Below are 14540 nucleotides of genomic sequence, written 5' to 3' on the forward strand. Positions count from 1 at the left end.
TGCACATATTTTTCTAGCAAAGCAAAAATTTCAAATCCTGCAAGATTTTCCACTTGGGAGCAATTGGACTTCTGGCAGCTGCCATCACCCTTGACAAAAGTTCCTGAGAGCTGAAATATTTCAGTTGATTGTTCCACAGATTTAGTAAACAAAGCTGTGGTGAAGTTTGAATGGGATAACTGAGTATTTTGGTCATTTCTTGATAAGCCATTGTCAAGATATCTGGGGGCAGTCCCACCATATGTGGAAAAAGTGCCTTTCCCCCCCACAGCTTCTCCAACAATTCTGAGTAGATTGTGGTGTCATATGGGCAGTTTGCATGGGGGGAGTAGGTGGGTGGACATTTAGCTGAAAAGATAACTCATGAGAAGGAGCTAAACCACTGAGCCTCTTGGGCTTGCCGATCAGAAGGTCAGCGGTTCAAATCCCCGCGATGGAGTAAGCTCCCGTTGCTCTGTCCCAGCTCCTGCCAACCTAGCATTTCAAAAGCAGGCCAGTTCAAGTAGATAAATAGGTACCACTGCGGCAGGAAGGTAAACGGCGTTTCCGTGCTCTCTGGTTTCCGTCACAGAAGCGTCTGTGCCAGAAGCGGTTTAGTCATGCTGGTCACATCACCTAGAAACCTGTCTGTGGACAAACGCCGGCTCCCTCGGCCCAAAAGCGAGATGAGTGCCACAACCCCATAGTTGCCTTTGACTGGGCTTAACCGTCCAGGGGTCCTTTACCTTTTAGCTTTTTTGCACTGAAAATCATGGCACTTTGAGGTGGGAGAAACGTTGACTAGCCATCTGACTTGCCATTGTGTCAACACTGAATCTGAACGAGACGTTCAGCCTAGATCAGTAGGACGTGCTCCTTGATTCGTCCCTGGCTGTGTTTCCTACTCACAGAGACTGGCGGTGGATAGCCTGAGCGATTCTAAGAGCAACTTGGAAGTTCGAAGCCTGAGATCTGCCACACATTCTTTGTCGGTGAAAAGCACAACTGTTACATACGAAACCTCCAATGTGGCAATATACAAGGTAGTGGAACACTGATTAAATCTAGCCGTTCTTGGATTTTTAGGGGGTGGGTATATCGTGATCCCAAAGTGATGTTGTTAAGACATATTTTTAAAATGACATAGAATGACCCTAGAAATGTGTTAGTCCCTCCAATTGGCCATAGAACAATGGGTATAAAATTATGCCTGGTGAGGAATAGAATCGTAGAATTGTAGGGTTGGAAGGGACCACAAGGGTCATTTAGTTCAACCCCCTGAAATGCAGGAATCATGTGATCCCAGAATCAGGAACCACATACTGGTCACAACATCTTTCCCAGTGAATACTTACAGCCTGTTTGTAGACGCTGCCTGGTTCCTGGGTAGCAAGTGAAAGGTTACACTCATCCTAGGGGGAAGGGGAGATTATGAAGGGAAACAAAGTTTAGGTGAAGGGAAGCAAAGAGAAGGGATGGGAGGTTTTCTCTGCAGGGACTTTTTTAGTTTCAGAGGGCCATCTGTCATGGGTGCTTTAGTTGAGTTTCCTGCATCACAAGGGGGTTGGACTAGATGACCCCAGGGGTCCCTTCCAACTCTGCAGTTCTATGATTCTGTGAATTGGCTATTTGCTGAGCCAGTGTGGTGTAGTGGTTAAGAGCAGTGGACTTGTGATCTGGTGAACCGGGTTCGCTTCCCCGCTCCTCCACATGCAGCTGCTGGGTGACCTTGGACCAGTCACACTTCTCTGAAGTCTCTCAGCCCCACTCACCTCACAGAGTGTTTGTTGTGGGGGAGGAAGGGAAAGGAGATTGTTAGCCGCTTTGAGACTCCTTCAGGTAGTGATAAAGCGGGATATCAAATCCAAACACCTCCTCCTCCTCCTCCTCCTCCTCCTCTTCTTCTTCTTCTTCTTCTTCTCATCAATGAATCTAGCTAATCAAGGATCCAAAATGAACACTCCTTCAGACATTCCACCACAATATCTGAAAAACAATTTTGATTCTGATATATTGTCAAGCAACAACCCCCTATTTTCAAATCAGCCCCTAACCATTTGGAATCTGTGAAATCTGGAAACATGCAACGTGTGAATCTGAATCGTGATGTTTTGTAAACATCACAAAGGGGTGATTACTTGTGTTTCAATTCTAGAATTAGCCTAGGGCCTTTCTTAATCATTTACTGATACCTTTTCTGGCCAGGGCGACTGGGTATGGCTGAAGAAGCTGGAATCTGGAGCAACCAGTGACCTGAGACAGAGGACTGCCAGCTTGTTAAGCCAGGTAGAGATTGTTATGGTGATTCACATGTAAACACAGAACTGCATATTTTCTGTGCCTCTTTTGTGACTGCTCTCAAGGAGGTTCATATAACACTTTCCCCCAATGCTTTGAGAAAAATGCAAAAGGAGGGGTCACAGAATTAGTCCAAATCCCTATAATGATGCATGCTATGTCTATGCCCACCCTGCCCCTGCTGCTCACAGTGGAAACACTTCCACCCAGTCTGTGCATTCAGCCAGTGTGCAAAACACCTCTATGTGCATTCTGGTATCCATGATTAGAGCTCCTCTAGCCCAACCACATGGGAAAACTCTGAGCTCTTTGCCACATGGAACCAATGCATGGATGGCGCAGGTGTGTGTGTGTGTGTCTGTTGCAGGGGCAGCAGAAGGTGTTGTCGTGGAGCTAGCCTGCATGTCCTTCATCTTCTTGTGTTCGCTTTCCCACTAAAAGAACACCATACCCTCTATCCCTATACTTTATGGAACTGAGTTTTAACCACCTCAAAACAGCAGAATGTTCATAAACATTCCACTGCTTCAGCTGAGTCAATGGCTAGGAAGATCTCATTCCAATAAACTGAAATAAGAACTCCCACACATAATGTTGTTGTTTAGTCGTTTAGTCGTGTCCGACTCTTTGTGACCCCCTGGACCAGAGCACGCCAGGCACTCCTGTCTTCCACAGCCTCCCGCAGTTTGGTCAAACTCATGCTGGTAGCTTTGAAAACACTGTCCAACCATCTCGTCCTGTCGTCCCCTTCTCCTTGTGCCCTCCATCTTTCCCAGCATGAGGGTCTTTTCCAGGGAGTCTTCTCTTCTCATGAGGTGGCCAAAGTCTTGGAGTCTCAGCTTCAGGATCTGTCCTTCCAGTGAGCACTCAGGGCTGATTCCCTTCAGAATGGAGAGGTTTGATCTTCTTGCAGTCCATGGGACTCTCAAGGGTCTCCTCCAGCACCATAATTCAAAAGCATCCGTTCTTCGGCGATCAGCCTTATTTATGGTCCAGCTCTCACTTCCATACACCACTACTGGGAAAACCATAGCTTTAACTATACAGACCTTTGTCGGCAAGGTGATGTCTCTGCTTTTTAAGATGCAATGGCATTTTCAGAAGCTGCAGGTTATTTTGCAGTGAACACTTTCAATGGGGCAAACCCAGCATCTTATTTACTTTATTTTTATCTCTCTGCCCAATTTAACAGCTCCAAAACATTACCCAAGCCCATCTTTGAATTCACAATTAGCTATAGAGATGGGTCTTAGAGGAGGTCCATGCTGCAGCCACTTGACCTGGTCTACTGAGAGCAGCAAAGAGGGCAGACAGCCTTTAGTCTGTGCCGTGACCACTCAAGTTTATCATTTGCCATCAGCAGACAGTGGGACTAACTTTCAATTTTCTGTTGGATGATTGCATTGTTATTTTGTGCTGTTTTGGTTCAGTTGCGTTATGCATTGCTGATTTTCTGAAATGGGAAGGTGGGAAGCAAGTGGAATAAACAACAAAATAAATATTGCATGCAACTCCAGAAGTGCCCTTAAAACTTTACAGAATAATTGTGGAGCAACCTGCATTCTGCATTCTTGCAGTCTTCATATCTGACATGATGATACATTTATTTTGCTTGTGGGCATCTCAACCTGAGTATCAAAGAAAAGAAAGTCAGAGATCCTCAATCTCTCTTGCAATTTGCTCCTTGTGTCCCCAGATGAAGGATGTACGCCATGAAAATGTGAACCCATTTCTAGGCCTTTTATCTGATGGGGGTCTCTCTGCCATCGTGATGGAGTTTTGCTCCAGAGGGAGCCTAGAGGATTTGCTGCAAAACACAAACATAAAGCTGGACTGGATGTTCAAATCATCTCTTCTGATGGACTTAATTAAAGTAAGTTCTCTTCTTATTCTGGGGGTGAAAAGGAAGGATGTTCTATCAAAAATGCAAAATTGAGCACAATGGGTCATACAAAGGGAGAGAATCTTTGCTGTCATATTGTTCTCAGCTCTGAAAATGAGCCTTGGGTTCTGGCCAGATCCTTGGAAGAATTAAAAAGGTCCTTTATGCAGAGCCAACTCAAGACATTTTGAGTTTTATCCAACTAAGTCCTGCTTTTAGTAGATGCTTTCAGTGGAATCCAACGTCAGGCTTCAGTAATTGTTCCATCCCCCTTTCCCTTCCTTCCACAATATTCTGAGGGTTCCTGTGCCCCTCCAGCGTGGATTTGGGGGAGGCACAGGGGGCGCAGGTGGGTAGAGAAGTAGGGAAAGCCCCAATGCACTATTATAAATTCTTGCTCTGGTTTCCGCTAGTGCACTGGGTTAATTAACTGTGGCCCATTGGAATGAATGGATCTAAGTTATTCATGTCCACTCATTTCAGTGGGTCCCTCCGAGTATGACTAATTTTGGATAAAAGCCTTTGTATCCAAAGGTCATGAGTGCTAGTTGAATCACACTTCAACTCTGTCAATGGAATAAGCACCCTGCTATGCATCGTGGGGTGGCGCTGGACACGGATGATGCTGTGGTCTAAACCACAGAGCCTAGGACTTGCCAATCAGAAGGTCGGCGGTTCGAATCCCCACGACGGGGTGAGCTCCCGTTGCTCGGTCCCTGCTCCTGCCAACCTAGCAGTTCGAAAGCACGTCAAAGTGCAAGTAGATAAATAGGTACAGCTCCGGCGGGAAGGTAAATGGCATTTCCGTGTGCTGCTGAGGTTCGCCAGAAGCGGCTTAGTCATGCTGGCCACAAGACCCGGAAGCTGTATGCCGGCTCCCTCAGCAAGCTGAGCGCCGCAACCCCAGAGTCGGCCATGTCTGGACCTAATGGTCAGGGGTCCCTTTACCTTTACCTTTATGCATCGTGGGGACGGATAAACTGCAGGCTAATTTAGGGGTTGTCTCAGAGGTCTGTCGCACACACACCTCTGATCTCCAACAGTGGGAGATGGCCAAGGAGGAATCGCTGATGGGCTGCCAAGACTGAACCCCTAGACAACTGCCCCAAAGTCCTGTCTTGATCGCACCAGGGCAACTTCAAGGAGGCTAGTTGTATCCATGGCAGGGAGGGTAGCTCTGTCTCGAGAAATTAGCCCAAACAGCTAAAAATGGAAACCACAAGCTAAAGACAGTGAAATTGCAGTCACCAGCTTTCACCATCGAGCTCTGAATCTCGCCAGCAGAGAATGCTGGACCAGGCAGGTTTTTAACTGGGGTTTATGTGCCTCAGCTCTGGAGATGCCCAAACGGAAGCATTTGATCCATCCCTCTCCTTTTCAGGGAATGAAATATTTGCACCACCAGGAGATCCCCCACGGACGTCTCAAGTCTCGCAACTGCGTTGTGGACGGGCGGTTTATGTTGAAGATCACCGACTACAGCTACGGCGAGCTCCTGGCGGCACTGAGTGACTTAGGCGTTCAGCCCCCTGCAGAAGGTAAGACGTAATTGTCATGCTCTGTATGTTTGTGGTTTTGACCTTGGAAAGGGTCCAGAAACCTCAGCTGATGCCAAATAATGCTGCCTATCAATAATAATAATAATAATAATAATAATAATTTATTATTTATACCCCGCCCATCTGGCTGGGTTTCCCCAGCCACCCTTGGCGGCTTCCAACAAAGTATAAAAATACAGTGGTCTGTTAAACATTAAAAGCTTCCCTAAACAGGGCTGCCTTTAGATGTCTTCTAAATGTCAGGTAGTTGTTTTTGACATCTGGTGGGAGGGCGTTCCACAGGGTGGGCGCCACCACCGAGAAGGCCCTCTGCCTGGTTCCCTGTAACTTGGCTTCTCGCAGCGAGGGAACCGACAGAAGGCCCTCGGAGCTGGACCTCAGTGTCTGGGCAGAACGATGGAGGTGGAGATGCTCAAGAGTCTCCTCCAGCACAGGCATCAATTATTCGGCAATCTTTATGGTCCAGCTCTCACTTCCATACATCACTACTGGGAAAACCATAGCTTTTGGTTTTGGAGTTTTCTTGGCAGGGATACTGGAGTCGCTTGCCGGTTCCTGCTCCAGGTGGATCATGTTTAGTCAAAACTCTCCACTATGACCTGTCCATCTTGGGTGGCCCTGCACAGCATAGCTCATAGCTTCTCTGAGTTATTCAAGCCCCTTCGCCACAACAAGGCAGTGATCCATGAAGGAGGGCTGCCTTCAGATGTCTTCTAAAAGTCAGAGAGTTGTTTATTTCCTTGACATCTGATGGGAGGGCGTTCCACAGGTGCCACCACCAAGAAGGCCCTCTTCCTGGTTCCCTGCAACCTCACTTCTTGCAGGGAGGGAACTGCCAGAAGGCCCTTGGCGCTGGACCTCAGCGTCCAGGCAGAACGATGGGGGTGGAGACGCTCCTTCAGGTATACTGGACTGAGGCTAATATATAACTCTAGTTATATCTGCATTGCACTGCACTGCTTACCCACTGATTTTCAGACTCAATTCAAGGTGTTCATTTCCCCCTTAATAGCTCAAAATCAAGGGCGCCAAACTTTTTTTTAGCCTGGGGCCGACATCCTCTTCTGAGCAGCCTTCAAGGGCCACACACCAGTGAAGGATGGGGCCAGAGGCACAAGTAGGTGGAGCAAGGAATATAAATGTCATCGGCTGATTTCCACAAACACACTCCTCTTTGTCCTGCACCCAGGCAAACAAGGGCATTTTTTTCAGAGTTCAGTGGCATATTGAAGTAAAGGCAAAAACACTCAAGGTGAGTGTGAAGCAAGGCCGGTGATGGATGTAGGCTGAGGTGAGAAGTCGTGGTCTGAGGACACTATCAAGGGCCAGAAGGAGAGGTCTGAAGGGCCACATTTGCCCCCTGGGTCTGAGGTTCGCCACCCAGCCCTGATTTGGCTTAGGATCTGGAACCTTAAAGGATCGCTTTCTCTTCTGGGTCCCCTTCCACAGGCTCTCTTTGACCTCTGGGGTCAGGCCTCCCTGTCAGCTGAGGTTCAGCACAAGGAACAGGGCCTTTTTGGTGGTGGCACAGTCAGTCTGACTTTCCCTACCTAGAGAGGCCTGCAGGGACCCATCACTGTATGGCTAGTTAGGGAGGCCTTTGGGAGAGGCTGAGCCAATAATCAGACTACTGATTCATTCATCTAACTCAGTGGTTCTCAAAGGGTGTGGTGAGAATTATTATTTTTTATTTTTTTTAATATAAATTTTTATTCACTTTTCACAAATTTTAAACAAATACAAATAACACAAACAAACACAAAAAAACAAATAACAGGTATAATTTCAAATCCTTATTTTCTTGTAACTTCTTTCTCCGACTTCCCCATACCTCCCCTTCCTGCATTCTATTTTCAAATTTTTCCCAGCAAATCCTTACTCTAATTTTAATTTACATCCTCTATTTTTCTTTAAATTTAACCCTTACCGCTGTAAACCCCTTAGTTTTTAAAACCAGCGTCATTCTAACATTCAATAATTTTACAATACTTCTTAAGATAGTTTTAAATTTCTTCCAATCTTCTCCTGCCGCCTCTTTTCCCTGGTCTCGGATTCTGCCCGTCATTTCTGCCAATCCCATATAGTCAATCACCTTCATCTGCCATTCTTCCACGGTGGGTAGGTCTTCTGTCTTCCAATACTTTGCGATGAGAATTCTTGCTGCTGTTGTAGCATGCATAAAGAATGTTCTATCTTTCTTTGGCACCAATTGGCCGACAAAGCCCAGAAGAAAGGCCTCTGGTTTCTTAGGGAAGGTATATTTAAATACCTTTTTTCATTTCATTATATATCATTTCCCAGAAAGCCTTAATCCTAGGGCACGTCCACCAAAGGTGAAAGAATTATTATTTTTTTAGAACCACTGATCTAACTGCTTATTCACTGATCTAATGTGTCGTGTTGCTTGGCAATTTTCTGTTTCTGTGTTGTTAACAGCTCTGAGTTCACCTAAAAGAACTCAGTCCCTCAGATTCTTCAAGGAAGCCATGACAGTAAACATTTGGGGGGGGGGTTAAAACCTAATGAAATTCTTCAGTACAGATAGGGACTTAGTCTCTAATGGTGCCAAGAGACTTCACTACTTGCAGTCTAACACAGTGGTCCTTCCTGCAAGCCATAATAATAATAATAATAATAATAATAATAATAAATTTTATTTATACCCCGCCTTCCCCAGCCAATACTGGGCTCAGGGCAGCTAACACCAGGTATAAAAACAATTGGTTAAAATACAACTTAAAAACAAGATTAAAACACAGCATTAAAATGCAGCCTCATTTCAGTAGAAACCCAAATCAAAAACTTTTGGGGGATGAAAACATCAAATCTTCACCAAGGCCAACTATCCAGACTGGTCCTACGTGGGCCAGAAAAAAGCCAGGGAAGTCCCCAAATAGGAGTTCCATCACAGAAGGAGAAAGGAAAAAGGAAAGAGGGGGAGGGGATCAAGTTGATTCTGGATAAATTGATCTTTTTTCTCCCAGAATTGCTCTGGACAGCTCCCGAGATATTGAGAAATCCAGCGACGTCCCTGAAAGGCACCATAAAAGGAGACGTCTATAGTTTTGCTATTATCCTGCAAGAAGTTGTTCTTCGGGGGCCCCCATACTGCATGTTTGAAATGTCAGCTGAAGGTGAGCACGATCTGCCCCTCCGGTATTTGAATGTGTACAGCAAAATAGACACAATCACACTCGTTTGATTTGGCCGGCCAGTGTTGAAGACTAGGCTAGATAGTCAGTCTGCATTTCTTAGTGCAGAAAGTATTGATCAGATGTGTAGAGATCTTTCCTATTCTACTTAATTCAAGAGGGTTCTGGAAGCTTCTCTCTGTGAAAGAAACAAGCAGGAGGTTCCTGATGTTTGGGTTATTCCTTCCGAGAAGCTGAGTACAGCTGCTTTAAACTGGTTCTCTTATCTCTTCTGTTAAGGTGATGCTGACTATAAAAGCAGGGCCAAAAGGATCCTGTTTTTCACTCTTTCTTTTTCTATCTCTTTTCCTTCTGGTGTGGTGTTCTGTACACAGTATGCTTAGTGTTAAGGTTTAGACTTATAAGTTATTGTAAGTTTAAGTTACGTTTGCTGCAACTGGATTTCTTATGGACAGGGCCAATCCTGAATGTATTGGATTTGTGACCATTATGCTCATTTGCCTTCAGTAGCAGTAAAGCTCTGCTGGATGAAATATCAATTGCCTCTGGTCTACAGGTGAAACTCGAAAAATTAGAATACCGTGGGAAAGTTTCTTGATTTCTGTAATTCAACTTAAAAGGTGAAACTCATATATGAGATAGACTCATAACATGCAAAGCGAGATACGCTAAGCCTTTCTTTGTTATAATTGTGATGATCATGACGTACAGCTGATGAAAACCCCAAATTAACCATCTCAGAAAATTAGAATATTCAATGAAATCAGCAAAACAAGGATTGCAAATAGAGCAAGATTGGACCTCTGAGAAGTAGAAGCATATCTCGCTTTGCATGCCATGAGTCGATCTCATATGTTAGTTTCACCTTTTAAGTTGAATTACTGAAATCAATGAACTTTTCCACGCTAGTCTAATTTTTCGAGTTTCACCTGTACTTTTTGGGAATCCTGCAACATGTCTAAGTTTTTACTCTGCTAGCTATACATTGGAATCTGCTCTGGGTCAATGTTGAGTAGAATTTCAATGACAATACTGATCCGAAAGAGGCAGTTTTTGTTTTGTTCACATGAGGCGGTGCGCTCATTGGTAGGGGTGCAGAACTGGATCAGGCCAGTCAACCAAATCCTTGCGCCCCCACCACTCATGGGTCGACTCCGACAGATGGGCGGAGCCATCCACTTGTCAATTACTTTACATCATTATGACAACATGGGATGACTTTAAAGGTGGTGGTGGCAAGGAAAAAATAATATAGGAAGGAAGATCTAGATCTGGGGCAAATACTCTTTGGTGAGAGAACCCCAGTATGTAGTCCAAGGGACTGGGGGGTGGGGTACCAGGTTAGGGCATGCTGTCATTGTGAAACCCTCTCCTTGCTCCAGAAATCATCCGCAAACTGAAGAAGCCTCCGCCGTTGTATCGCCCGAGTGTTTCTCCTGAAAATGCCCCGCTGGAATGCATTCAGCTCATGAAACAGTGCTGGAGTGAGAGACCAGATCGTAGGCCAAGCTTTGACGAGATCTTTCAAGAGGTCATTCCTTGTTCCCATTCCATCAGGCTTCTGCAGTTAAGAATGCATCTTTCTCAAGAAAACTAGTGCTAATACGCCCAGGAACCTCACCAAAATGTTGGAGAGGGTGCACCTCCACAAGCACATAGCTCCACATGTGGTGGGAGTGCCCCAAAATCCAACTATTCTGGACAACAGCCATACGAGAAATATGTAAAATAACTAAGCAAGTATTAGACATCACCCCAGAATTGGCCCTACTAAACATCTTCCAAGACAACAATGCCCATTTACACCACAATGAACTCATAACCCACCTACTTTCAGCAGCCAGAAACACCATAACCAGACACTGGAGAGACCTGTCAGGAGTAAGCATGGACCAATGGTACCAAATAGTATGGGAAACTGCCCTACTAGAAAAATTAGCCGATAAACTGAAACTGACACAGGGACAAACAGAAGAAGACGCCTTTACCCCGGTATGGCTCCCCTTTATCACATACACAGCCCAATAAGACAATGACATTAATCCACCAACAACATACAAATCAATATGGCTAACCTGACCCACCCACCCCACTCACACACAGAAACAAAGATCACCACAGCCCATCACAAACAAACCACCACACCCTAGGCCAACCCCAACCTCTCTCCCCACCAAAGGAACACAAGTGAACAGCAGAGGACCAGCACGAGTAACGCTGACACCAAACCCCACATACATTAAGCAAAATAGAAACATCGCCACCCCACCCCAGCCCCACCCGACACCCCCACCCCTTTTCTTTCTAATGTCTCAACAAATGAAACTGATTTGTAAAAATGTTACATGGAAAAAATAGAAGAGACATTACATATACTTCTGTAAATCAAGAAAATCTTTATTAATAATAATAAAAAGAATGCATCTTTCTATAATAGCTGATTTCTGAGTTTAATATTTTGGGGTGGTTTTTGTTCTACAGTAAGACCTTGGTTCGCGAATGGCTTAGCTGCCGAACAAATCGGCTCTCAAACACCGCAAACCCGGAAGTCAGTGTTCCGGTTTGCGAATGGTTTTCGGAAGCTGAACGTCCGACGTGGCTTCTGTTTGAGTGCAGGAAGCTCCTGCAGCCAATCGGAAGCTGCATCTTGGTTTTCGAACAGTTCCAGGAGTCAAACGGACTTCCAGAACGGATTAAGTTCGAGAACCAAGGTATTACTGTACAGTGGTACCTCGGGATGCGAACGGGATCCGTTCTGGAGCCCCATTCGCACCCAGAAGCAAACGTAACTAGCGACAGCATGTCTGCACATGTGCACGTCACTTTTCGACGCTTCTGCGCATGCGTGTGATGTCATTTTGAGCATCTGCGCATGCGCGAGCGGCAAACCCCAGAAGTAACGGGCTCCGTTACTTCCGGGTTGCCACGGAGCACAACTCGAATGCGCTCAACATGAAGCATATTCAACCTGAGGTATGACTGTATGTGCAGTTGTTGTAAAACACGCTGGTATTTTTAACGAATAGCAGTATATAAATATTTTTTATAAAGAATGAATGCATTGATAAAAGAATGGACATGATGAACTTCAATCCATTATTTTCAACAGGACTGCTCTGGTTATACTGTATTTTTTGCTCTATAAGATGCACCAGACCATAAGACGCACCAAGTTTTTGGAGGAGGAAAACAAGAAAAAAAAATATTCTGAATTTCAGAAGCCAGAACAACAAGAGGGATTGCTGCGCAGTGAAAGCAGCAATCCCTCTTGCTGTTCTGGCTTCTGGGATACCTGCGCAGCCTGCATTCGCTCCATAAGACGCACACGCATTTCCCCTTACTTTTTAGGAGGGAAAAAGTGAGTCTTATAGAGCAAAAAATACGTTAACTTGGTTGGATAAAACCTTATGCTTTCCACCCATCTGTTCTTTCTTGTGCGTAACTTATTCTTTAGCCAATCAGCTTAGTTTTCCTGAGTCAGCTGGAGAACTGAGCACCAAAGGACCTTGTTCTAATTCTCCAACCCCAGTTCAAATCCATCAATAAAGGCCGACGGACCAATATCATTGACTCCATGCTGCGGATGCTGGAGCAGTATTCCAGCAACCTGGAAGACTTGATCCGAGAGCGGACAGAGGAGCTGGAGATGGAAAAGCAGAAGACGGATAAACTCCTGACTCAGATGCTTCCCCTGTAAGTCGAAATGTCAGGGCAATAACCCTGCCGCATGTAGGCTCTGACCCAAGCTGCTTCCAAGTGGGAAAAAGTGCTGCTTCTGCTGCTGCAGACTGAGGAGAAGGAAGAGAAGCGAGTGACAAATATTGGTCACTGCCGCTTTAACTCTGTCACGTCAACCTTGCGTGAAATGGGAATGACCTCCAAGAATTCTGTATCTTCTCATATTGGCAAGCTATTCCAATTAAGTTAATTTAACATTAAATATGTTAAATTAACATAATTGGAATAGCTTGCAAATACTTATTTAAATACTAGTCTTTAAATTTCTTCCATTACTCCTGGTAACCCTCCTTCTTCTGGTCACAGACTCTTCCAGTCAGGTCGGCTAGCTCCGAAAAGTCCAGCATCTTCATCTGCCAATCTTCCACTGTTGGTATTTCTTGTCAGATAGGCTTAGGATTTAATTATGTAACGTGACGAATTATTATGTTTAATGCCAAATTTGAAAGAAAGAAAGATGATAAGTGATTAAGTTAATTTTATAAGAATATTGGTTTTGGAAAACTGTTAACATGATATACATTGAAATTCAACCAGGGGGATATGAGGAAGTCACTTAACAATGTTACTAAGATTGGTACAAATAAGGTTGAGATTTTTGTTTGTTTGTTTAAAAAACTTTTTGAAAAATTAATTTTAAAAAAATCAGAAGAATTCTGTATCTTCTGCACTGGTCAAGTCAGATCTGGAGTCACAGGTGGCTTTAGGGGAGCACAACTGGTTTGTCCACACTGGGCACTGAGCCAAGAGGGTGTTGTAACAATAATGTAGAATGGAAGGTGAGATATGCCTGAATTTTAACATCGCACAGGGGTCTGCTGATATTTTAAAGCCGACTTCCACTGCTGGGTGTAATGATCTCAGGAAGGCAAGCAAGCCCCCATAAGAATTAATGAGTCTTATGGCATGTTTATTTACAATTTATATCCAGAGTGTGGCTCTGAGCCTGCCGCTCTTTGCTACGAGTTGGTCACTTTGAGTCTCCGCCCCTTTCACAGCACGAAGGGCGCCAAAGTCCAGTCCTTCCTCTCTTGTACTTCCATTGCATTTTAACCCTTTCAGCTCTTCTGGTTCAGGGAGAAGGTGGGTGAACTCCCCCACTATCAAACCAAGATCCCTCCAAATATTGCCTCTTCCCTGGTTGCATAGCAACCCCCTCAATATCATCTATCTCCTCCCCTCCCTTTGCCTGCAAGCTTTCCAAGTCTGCTGCTCTATCTGAGTCTGGGAACTCTCGGTGAAGGGCCCCCCGAACTAACCCATTCCTGCTCTGTCTGTGGCTGCAATTCCTGGTCTCCATAGTCAGACCCTGGCTCCCTCTGTACTGGCATTCCTTCGTCTCCAGAGTCAGCCTCTTCCCAGGCATTCAATTCAGCCACGTCCCTGACACTGGGATATTTTGTCCAGCTCTGTCCATGTGCTGGGCCCGGGGGTAACCCAAGCAATGCGGTCCAGGTCCAGTCCCAGATCCAAGGGTTCTGTGAGGAGTCAGTCTGACAGGGCCAAGGCAGGTCACGAGGCAGGAAACCAGGCAGGGTCAGGCACAGGGTCTCAGGCAGGTTCTAGCAAACAGCAACGTTGCTCCCGCAACCTGGGGCGAGGTCTGACGGCCTTTTATCTTTGTCGGGGTAGCAGCCGGTCCTGATCCCCCAGCGACTCACCTTCCTGTCTCACCTGAAGGGGAGCACTCCTCCTGCGAGTACTCAGGTCTCTCCTTCTCAGACCTCAGTCTCTGCAGCTCTGGAGATGTCAGTGGGTTACTAGACCAGAGGCCACCTCAGCCTCTCCTGACCCAACTGGCAGTGGAGCAGCTGTAAGTGATGGCCCAGCTGGAGGCAACAAGGTCATCCCCGCATCTGGAGCCAGGGCAGGCTCAGGCCCCTGACTCGGCCCAGCTGGTGTTTGTTGCAGGGGAACCTGTGCAGACTGGGG

At 45.6% G+C, this 14540-nt stretch overlaps 1 protein-coding gene across 1 annotated transcript in view; it reads left to right on the forward strand.

Annotated features, from left to right (window-relative positions):
• The first annotated feature begins 950 nt into the window (after positions 1 to 950).
• Positions 951 to 14540, forward strand: part of LOC310705203 (retinal guanylyl cyclase 2-like) — a 37214-nt gene continuing 23624 nt past the window's right edge. The window contains exons 1-7 of the mRNA XM_083499764.1: positions 951 to 1022; positions 2185 to 2265; positions 3974 to 4150; positions 5541 to 5697; positions 8703 to 8852; positions 10253 to 10401; positions 12400 to 12563. Coding sequence (XP_083355890.1) covers positions 3974 to 4150; positions 5541 to 5697; positions 8703 to 8852; positions 10253 to 10401; positions 12400 to 12563 — 797 coding nt within the window. The 5' untranslated portion in view covers positions 951 to 1022; positions 2185 to 2265. The remainder of the gene's footprint in view (positions 1023 to 2184; positions 2266 to 3973; positions 4151 to 5540; positions 5698 to 8702; positions 8853 to 10252; positions 10402 to 12399; positions 12564 to 14540) is intronic.

The sequence above is a fragment of the Podarcis liolepis genome (genome assembly GCF_965112155.1).
Source record: "Podarcis liolepis genome assembly, chromosome: 4".
Classification (NCBI taxonomy): domain Eukaryota; kingdom Metazoa; phylum Chordata; class Lepidosauria; order Squamata; family Lacertidae; genus Podarcis; species Podarcis liolepis.